The following is a 9,544-nucleotide window of genomic DNA, read 5'->3' as shown; positions in this document are numbered from 1 at the left end:
GCCACCTGGCCAAACCCCCCAGGGATTGTTCCCAGCTCTGGTGACAGGCCCCCGTTCATGCCTCCCTGGGGGGTCTGCACCAGCTCCTGGGAATCATTCCTCCAATAAGCCCCACCCCCAGGCATCCCACCCCCAATAAGCCCCACCCCTACCACTCCCCCCCATAATCTGCACCTCTTCCCCCTGCAGCCCCACCCTGTCTTCCCAAGCCACGCCCATTCTACAATAAACCCCACCCCCATAATTGCCCATAATCCCACCCCCAGTCCCTGTACACCCCACCTTTATTCCACAAAACCCACCGTCAGTCCCCCCTCTAGGCCTGGGGAGACCCCAAAGCCAGGGCCCCTCCCCAGGCACGGCTGGGGCAGAAGAGGGGGGCGGATGCACGACAGACGGACAGCGACTCTCCAAAGACCCAGAGGGCTTTATGGTTCCCGAGCACAGGGCTGACGGAGCAGCGGCTCGAGGGACAGCCGGCGGGGCCGGAAGGCAGCACGGTTACAATCATGGGGGGCAGTGCCAGGTCGCGGGGATGGGGACCCCCAAGGCACCGCCCGTCACAGCAGCAGGAGAGCCGGGTGCAGCGGCTCCAGGAGGGGCTGGAAGAGAAACAAGCCACAGAGAGATCAGTGCCAGAGTTGGGGGGACGACTCCAGGGGCGGGGGGGAAGGGAAGGGAGGGGCCAGGACTCCTGGGTTCTACCCCTGGCTCTAGAAGGGGAGTGGGCTCTTGTGGTTAGAGCAGGGGTGGGCCAAGACTCCTGGGATGATCTCTCAGCTCCGGAAGTGGAGTGCGGTCTAGTAGTTAGAGTGGGGGGGCTGACAGCCAGGACTCCTGGGTTCTCTCCCTAGTACTGTCAGTATCTGCAAGGGGAGAGCGCCCCCACCCGTGCCCAGCCCTGCCGGGGCAGGGGCTGCACTCACCGGCCGGGGGCTCAGATCAGGCCCCCCTCCTTCAGCTTGCCCACGAGGTCGTCCACGGTCTCCACCTTGACGCCGGCCTGGCGCTGGGGCGGCTCTTCCACACGCTGCATGGCCACCCGGGAGGAGAGATCGACCCCCAGGTCCGACGCCTTCAGCACCTCGATCTTCTTCTTCTTGGCTTTCTGGGGAGAGAGCCAGGAGTGGAACCCAGGAGTCCTGGCTCCCAGCCCCCCCTGCTCTAGCCACTAGACCAAACTCCCCTGAGAGAGCCAGGCGTGGAACCCAGGAGTCCTGGCTCCCAGCCCCCACCCCGCACTCTAGCCATTAGACCCCACTCCTCTGAGAGCGCCAGGCGTGGAACCCAGGAGTCCTGGCTCCCAGCCCCCCTGCTCTAGCCACTAGATCCCATCCCCCCTCAAGGGCTGGGGATAGAACCCAGGAGTCCTGGCTCCCAGCTGCCCGCCACTCCCTCCCAGACCCGGGGTTAGAACCCAGGAGTCCCATCAGGATCCAGTTCCTGACATTTCCCGCACAGCAAACTCCGACATTGTGGTCTGGTGTCATGTGGCCGTCCCGGTTACACGCTGCACCTCCGAACGGCCCCTGCTGACCCCCGTATTCACCGCTCAAGCGTGGCTGGGAGGTTCCACAGGGAGCGGGCCGGGTACGGTATCGTCCGACTTGCTGAAACCCGCTGTTCTGTCCAAACACCCCCCCCCCCCAAACCCCCGGGGTAGGGGGGATATGAGATTTTACTGTGTGAAATACGCTGGTGACACACACGGGACCCCCACCCAGGAGGCCGCTCACCGACCCCTGCTCAGCCAGCGAGCTGCAGTCAAGGGATTTAGCTCAATGGGGACGGATCCACCCCATGGCTCAGGTGGACGCGACCCCACCAGGGGACCGCTCAGGCCGTGTCTGCTGGGCACACGGCCTGGGGGACACAACAGCGGACGGTGGCACCTTGTCTCGGCCTTTCTCCTCCCCCACCGACGCTGGCAGCAACCGGGGCATGGGGAAGAGAAAACTTCAACCAAGGAGCCTGGCCCTGGTCTCGGAGGGAAACCGGCGCGTTACGGCCGTGAACATGCAGCAGGGTGAGAAAGTGGCAGATCTCAACTCTGCCCAGGATGAGACGGTGTCAGATGGACATTGGGCCTTTAGCTTCCCGTTTCTTTGCTCTCTGCCCTTTGACGGCGACCGCTTACAGTCCCGTACTGTCCCGCTCTCGGGGGTTCATCCCTCAAACAGGGCGCTCGGGAACCCGCAGCTCGCTTTGCAAAGGCTGGTGCGTGTCCTCGCCGCATCGAGGGAGGGGCCGGATGGGTAACGAACGTACACGGGCCAGGTGGGAGGGTACAGCTGTGGGGGGCCAGGCGGGGCCTTGCCCTGGGTGAGCGGCTCTCGGAGCATTCCCGCGACCTTGCTGGGTGGGGGGCGCCAGGGCCTGGAGGGGTTTGGGGCTTGTCACTAGCGAAGCGTTGAGAGAGAGCCCAGGCCGGAGAGTGAAAGGGGGCTCAGCTGAAAGCTATTTCCAGGTTGCACCCCAGGGATCCTATCAGTTACCTGGCTATTGCACCCCAGAAGTGGCTGCATCTCCGTGCCAGGGGAAGCGTCCCCGTATAAACAGCCCCTGCCCCGCCCCAGAGCTGGCTGAGTCTGAGCCGGGGGAGGGGTCCCCGTATAACCAGCCCCCCGCCCCGCCCCAGAAGCAGCCTCCCCTCACCATGATGTTGGGCAGGGTGGCGTAACGGGGCTCGTTGAGGCGCAGGTCGGCTGTCACCACGGCCGGCAGCCTGAGCCGGATGCTCTCCAGCCCCCCGTCCACCTCCCGCTCCACCGTCAGCTGCTCCCCCTCCAGCGTCAGCGCGGAGGCGAAGGTCCCCTGCAGGGCACAGGGAGGAGGTGGGTGTTAGTGCCCCCCACCCAGGATCCCCCCCCCCGCCCGCCCCCACAGGCCCAGGATCCTTTGCCCCCACCCCTTACTATCCTACACTGCTGGGGCCCTCCCCCGCAGGTTCCAGAGCCCCCTGCTGCCGGGAGCCCCCACCCCCACCCCAGCTTCCAGAGCCCCCTGCTGCTGGGACACTGTCCCCCCTCCCCCCATGGGGGCAGGCACCTGGGGCCAGTCCAGCAGCGCAGCCGTCATCTGCCCTGTCTGGTTGCAGTCGTCGTCGATCGCCTGGGAAGGAGAAAAAGAGTCACACCCTGGACGGGCCCCTTGGGCCCCTTCCCACCACCGCAGGGAGCAGTGTCACAAGCTGGGATGGCACAGCAGGTGAGATACCAGGGTGGATGGGCCTGTGGGACTGAGCAGGGAGGAGGCAGGATACTGGGGTAGATGGGCCCATGGGGCTGAGCGGGGAGAACATAACATAAGAATGGCCATATTGGGTCAGACCAAAGGTCCATCCAGCCCAGTGTCCTCTCTACCGACAGTGGCCAATGCCAGGTGCCCTGAAGTGAGTGAACCTAACAGGTACTGATCAAGTGATCTCTCCCCTGCCATCCATCTCCACCCTCTGACAAACAGAGGCTAGGGACACCATTCCTTACCCATCCTGGCTAATAGCCATTAATGGACTTAGCCTCCATGAATTTATCCAGTTCTCTTTTAAACCCTCTTATAGTCCTCGCCTTCACAACCTCCTCAGGCAAGGAGTTCCACAGGTTGACTGTGCGCTGTGTGAAGAACAACTTCCTTTTATTTGTTTTAAATCTGCTGCCCACTGATTTCATTTGATGGCCCCTAGTTCTTATATTCTGGGAACAAGTAAATAACTTTTCCTTATTCACTTTCTCCACACCACTCTTGATTTTAGAGACCTCTATCATATCCCCCCTTAATCTCCTCTTTTCCAAGCTGAAAAGTCCTAGCCTCTTTCATCTTTCCTCATATGGGACCTGTTCCAAACCCCTAATCATTTTAGTTGCCCTTCTCTGAACCTTTTCTAATGCCAGTATATCGTCGTTAAGATGAGGAGACCACATCTGTACGCAGTACTCAAGATGTGGCTGTACCATGGATTTATAGAAGGGCCATAAGATATTCTCCGTCTTATTCTCTACCCCTTTTTAATGATTCCTAACATCCTGTTTGCTTTTTTGACGGCTGCTGCACACTGTGTGCACATCTTCAGAGAACTATCCACAATGACTCCAAGATCTTTCTCCTGATTAGTTGTAGCTAAATTAGCCCCCATCATATTCTATGTATAGTTGGGGTTATTTTTCCCAATGTGCATTACTTTACATTTATCCACATTAAATTTCATTTGCCATTTTGTTGCCCAATCACTTAGTTTGGTGAGATCTTTTTCAAGTTCTTCACAGTCTGCTTTGGTCTTAACTATCTTGAGCAGTTTAGTATCTGCAAACTTTGCCACCACATTGTTTACTCCATTCTCCAGATCATTTATGAATTAGTTGAATAGGATTGGTCCTAGGACTGACCCTTGGGGAACACCACTAGTTACCCCTCTCCATTCTGAAAATTTACCATTTATTCCTACCCTTTGTTCCCTGTCTTTTAACCAGTTCTCAATCCATGAAAGGATCTTCCCTCTTATCCCATGTATCATGGGGTAGCCGTGTTAGTCTGTATCCACTAAAACAACAAGGAGTCTGGTGGCACCTTAAAGACTAACAGATTTATTTGAGCATAAGCTTTCGTGGGTAAAAACCCCACTTCTTCAGATGCATGGAGGGAAAATTACAGATGCAGACATAAATATAACAACACATGAAGGGAAGGGAGTTACCTCACAAGTGGAGAACCAGTGCTGACAGGGCCAATTCGATCCGGGTGGATGTCGTCCACCCCCAGTAATGGATGAGGAGGTGTCGATTCCAGGAGACGCAAAGCTGCTTTTGTAATAAGCCAGACACCCCCAGCCCCTATTCAAGCCCAAATTAATGGTGTTAAGTTTGCAAATGACTTTTAGTTCTGCTGTTTCTCTTTGAACTCTGTTTCTGAAGTTTTTTTGTTCAAGTAGAGTTACTTTCAAATCTGTTATCGAATGTCCAGGAAGACTGAAGCGTTCTCCTACCGGCTTTTGTATGTTACCATTCCCGATGTCCGATTTGTGTCCATTTATTCTTTTATGTATGGACTGTCCGGTTTGGCCAATGTACATGGCAGAGGGGCATTCCTGGCACAGGATGGCATATATCACATTGGTAGATGTGCAGGTGAATGAGCCTCTGACGGTGTGGCTGATGTGGCTGGGTCCTCTGATGGTGTTGCCAGAGCAGATATGGGGACAGAGTAGGCAACGAGGATTGCTACAGGGATTGGTTCCTGGGTTGATGTAGTTGCTGGTAAGTATTTGCTTCAGGTTGGGGGGCTGTCTGTAAGCGGGGACTGGCCTGTCTCCCAAGGTCTGTGAGAGTGAGTGATCGTTTTCCAGGATAGGTTGTAGATCGTTGATAATGTGCTGGAGAGGTTTTAGCTGGGGGCTGTACGTGCTGGCCAGTGATGTTCTGTTATTTTTCTTGTTGGGCCTGTCCTGTAGTAGGTGATTTCTGGATACCCATCTTGCTCTGTCAATCTGTTTCCTCACTTCTCCAGGTGGGTGTTGTAGTTTTACGAATGCTTGATAAAGATCTCGTAGGTGTTGGTCTCTGTCTGAGGGATTGGAGACAATTCGGTTGTATCTTAGGGCTTGGCTGTAGACAATGGATCGTGTGATGTGTCCTGGATGGAAGCTGGAGGCATGTAGGTAAGTATAGCGGGAAGGAGTTTTCCAGTATAGGGTGGTGTTTATGTGACCATCCCTTATTTGCACTGTAGCGTCCAGGAAGTGGATCTCTTGTGTGAACTGGTCCAGGCTGAAGTTGATGGTGGGGTGGAAATTGTTGAAATCCAGGTGGAAATCTTCAAGGGCCTCCTTTCCGTGGGTCCATATGATGAAGATGTCATCAATGTAGAGCAAGTAAAGAAAGGGACAAGAGCTGAGGAAGTGTTGTTCTAGGTCAGCCATAAAAATGTTGGCATCCTGTGGGGCCATGCGGGTACTCATAGCAGTGCCGCTGACTTGAAGGTACAAGGGGTGTGTCCTTGTAGATTTGTTTCTGGGCTATAGCAGGGAGTTTCTTCAGCACATGGTGTAGTTTCTTTTGGTAACCCTCAGTGGGGTCAGAGGATAGTGGCCTGTAGAATGTGGTGTGGGAGAGTTGCCTGGCAGCCTCCTGTTCCTCATCCGACCTGTTCATTATACGACAGCACCTCCTTTGTCAACCCCTTTGATTATAACGTCAGAGTTGTTTCTGAGGCTGTGGATGGCATTGCGTTCTGTACGGCTGAGGTTATGGGGCAAATGATGCTGTTTGTTCACAATTTCAGCCTGCGCACGTCGGCGGAAGCACTCGATGTAGAAGTCCAGTCTGTCATTTCAACCGTCAGAAGTAGTCCACGCAGAATTCTTCTTCTTGTAGTGTTGGTAGGAGGGTTCCTGTGGGTCAGTGCACTGTTGAAAATATTCCTTAAGTCGGAGACGATGAAAGTAGGCTTCCAGATCACCGCAGAACTGTATCATGTTCGTGGGGGTGGTGGGGCAGAGAGAGAGTCCCTGAGATAGGACAGACTCTTCTGCCAGGCTAAGCGTGTGGTTGGATAGATTAACAATATCGTTAAATGAGTTGAGGGTACCACTGTTGTAGCTCCCTGTGGCATGTAGGAGTTTAGATAGTTTACTGTCCTTTTTCCCCTGTAGAGAAGTGACGTCTGCGTTGTAAATGGCTTGTCTCCTTTTTGTAAAGTCCGGCCACGTGGAAGAGTGCGTGGAAGGTTGGTTTTGTATGAGACACTCCAGTTTTGAGAGCTCCTTCTTGATCTTCTCCTGTCTGCTGTACAGGATGCTGATCAGGTGGGTCCTCAGTTTCTTTGAGTGTGTGTGGCACAGTCTCTCACCCTCGCCAGTGTAGTATGTCGATTGCAATGGATTTTTTACCTTCAGTCCATGACACTTTAATTTACGTAAGAGCCTTTGGTGAGGGACCTTGTCAAAGGCTTTCTAGAAATCTAAGTACACTATGTCCACTGGATCCCCCTTGTCCACGTTTGTTGACCCCCCCCAAAGAACTCTAAAAGATTAGTAAGACCTGATCTCCCTTTACAGAAACCATGTTGACTTTTGCACAACAATTTATGTTCTTCTATGTGTCTGACAATTTTATTCTTTACTATTGTTTCAACTAAGGTGGCGGGATACTGGGGTAGATGGACCCGTGGGGCTGAGCGGGGGAAGGGAACTCACCTGCTTGCCCAGTAGCACCAGGCTGACCCCCTCCTTCTTGGCCAGCGCCGCAAGGATCTTGGCCACCTGGAAGGGGCCGAGGCTTTCATACTCGGGGGCTGGGATCTCCACGTGCAGCCCCCGGTCAGCCCCCATGGCCAGCGCGGTCCGGATGGTCTCCTGAAGGGGGCGGAGTTAGAATTCAGGTGCAGGCTGGGCAGCCCCTGGATCCCGACCCACCCAACATACGCTCCCCATAATGTAACCCCCGACCCCAGAACGGGGGCTGTCTCCCCAGGGCCTGCCAGCCCTTGGCCTCTCTGCCCCCTCTGGCTGGTCAACGCCTGTCCTTGTGCAAATGGGGCTGAGGCGGTGGGTGTTGGGGGGAGAGCCGGTACCTGGGATTGGGGGGAGGCAGGGGGGAGACTGTAGTAGGGCAGGGGGTGGGGACTGGTACCTGGAACTGGGGGGGTAAGGGAGAGCGAGGGGGGGCCGGTACTTGGCAGGTGGGGGGGGAAGAGGGGGGTACCTGTCACTGGGGGGACGGACAGGGGGTCAGGAAGCATTGGGGGGAGGGGGGGATCCTGGCACTGGGGGGGCAGGAAGCACTGGGGGGGTACCTGGCGGAGGGGATACGGGGGGGGGGGGGTCAGGAAGCACCGGGAGGGCGGGGGGAGTACCTGACATTGGGGGGGCCCGCAGCTGACCACCACGATCTCCTGCAGCAGGCGCCGCTCCCGCAGCCGCACGGCCTCCTCCAGAGCGATCTCGCAGAAGGGGTTCATGGAGTGTTTCACCCCGTCCGTCACCACCCCGCCGCCCGGCCGCACCCGCACCTGGGGGGCAGAGCGTCACCGCGCGGACCCAGGCGTACGAGCGCCCCCGCCCCCGAGACAGGGGCCGAGGCAGGGACCCAGGCGTCCGAGCGCCCCCGCCCCCGAGACAGGGGCCGAGGCAGGGACCCAGGCGTCCGAGGGACCCCGCCCCCGAGACAGGGGCCGAGGCAGGGACCCAGGCGTCCGAGGGACCCCGCCCCCGAGGCAGGGGCCGAGGCAGGGACCCAGGCGTCCGAGGGACCCCGCCCCCGAGGCAGGGGCCGAGGCAGGGACCCAGGCGTCCGAGGGACCCCGCCCCCGAGGCAGGGGCCGAGGCAGGGACCCAGGCGTCCGAGGGACCCCGCCCCCGAGGCAGGGGCCGAGGCAGGGACCCAGGCGTCCGAGGGACCCCGCCCCCGAGGCAGGGGCCGAGGCAGGGACCCAGGCGTCCGAGGGACCCCGCCCCCGAGGCAGGGGCCGAGGCAGGGACCCAGGCGTCCGAGGGACCCCGCCCCCGAGGCAGGGGCCGAGGCAGGGACCCAGGCGTCCGAGGGACCCCGCCCCCGAGGCAGGGGCCGAGGCAGGGACCCAGGCGTCCGAGGGACCCCGCCCCCGAGGCAGGGGCCGAGGCAGGGACCCAGGCGTCCGAGCGCCCCCCGCCTCGAGGAACAGGGAGGGACCCAGGCGTCCGAGCGCCTCCTCCCCCGCCCGAGACAGGGGCCGAGACAGGGACCCAGGCGTCCGAGCACCACCCCCGAGACAGGGACCCAGGCGTCCGAGCCCCGCCCACCTTCACGGCATAGTCTATGACCCGCTTCACCCCAACCAGCGCCCGCAACGCCGCCATTGCCCCGCTCCGCGTCTGGCCACGCCCCCTTTTGGGATCTGAGCCAATCAGGGAGCGGGGTATTGGGCCGGGGCGGGGCTGGACAACTGCGCCCAATAGGCTGAGGGGCGGGCCGCCCAGAGACCCAATCGTAGGCGCGACCTCAGGCTCGGCCAATGGGAACGCGGCATGTGGGGCGTTCAGCCAGTCGCAGCCAGGCCGCGCCGTGTTCCAATCAGGAGAAAGAATCCAATCCGTGCTATCATTGGGCGAATAGATCGAAGCCGATCAATCAGAACGTTCAAAGGTTCGAGAAACAGCCAATCGCGGCGTCCAGACCGGACCTTAAACTTCTGACCAATCACGAAGGGGGCAGTGCCTCTTACGAAACCAATCACCGTGCCCCATGGGCGGGCCTCAACCCACCGGCCAATCGGCGTGCAGCATGGGCCCCTGCCGCTCAATGGCTGCCTGGCCTCGTGACGCGCCGGGCCGCGCGGCGTGACGCAGGCGCCAGCGCCCACTCACGAGGAACTGGCCTCTGCCGCCCCCTGCTGAAGATTGACGGGGCGGGACCCTGCCTGAGCCCTGGAGCCCCGCCCCCTCGGGAGGGAACCCAGGCGTCCGGGCTGTTTGCTCCTCCCCCCCCGCGCTCCTGCCCCCCGGGCGCTGCCGGGTCCGTTTGCTGCCCCCGGGGTTCACCCCAGCGCCGGGCAATCGACCCCCCCGTGCCAGTTC

At 59.0% G+C, this 9,544-nt stretch overlaps 1 protein-coding gene across 1 annotated transcript; it reads right to left on the bottom strand.

The window, feature by feature from the left end:
- Positions 1–415: 415 nt before the first annotated feature.
- On the bottom strand, positions 416–8,874 carry LOC141977182 (electron transfer flavoprotein subunit beta-like). Its single transcript, XM_074938541.1, has 7 exons — positions 8,771–8,874; positions 7,846–8,001; positions 7,187–7,345; positions 3,049–3,111; positions 2,656–2,814; positions 927–1,108; positions 416–602 (listed from the first exon to the last, which is right to left on the bottom strand). The coding sequence occupies exons 1-6, from the start codon at positions 8,825–8,827 to the stop codon at positions 938–940; spliced, it is 765 nt and encodes a 254-aa protein (XP_074794642.1). The 5' UTR covers positions 8,828–8,874; the 3' UTR covers positions 416–602; positions 927–937.
- Positions 8,875–9,544: the final 670 nt, after the last annotated feature.

The sequence above is a fragment of the Natator depressus genome, chromosome 24 (assembly GCF_965152275.1).
Source record: "Natator depressus isolate rNatDep1 chromosome 24, rNatDep2.hap1, whole genome shotgun sequence".
Taxonomy (NCBI): Eukaryota; Metazoa; Chordata; order Testudines; family Cheloniidae; genus Natator; species Natator depressus.
Note: the sequence above shows the minus strand (reverse complement) of the source record. Positions and strands in the feature narration are given on the sequence as shown.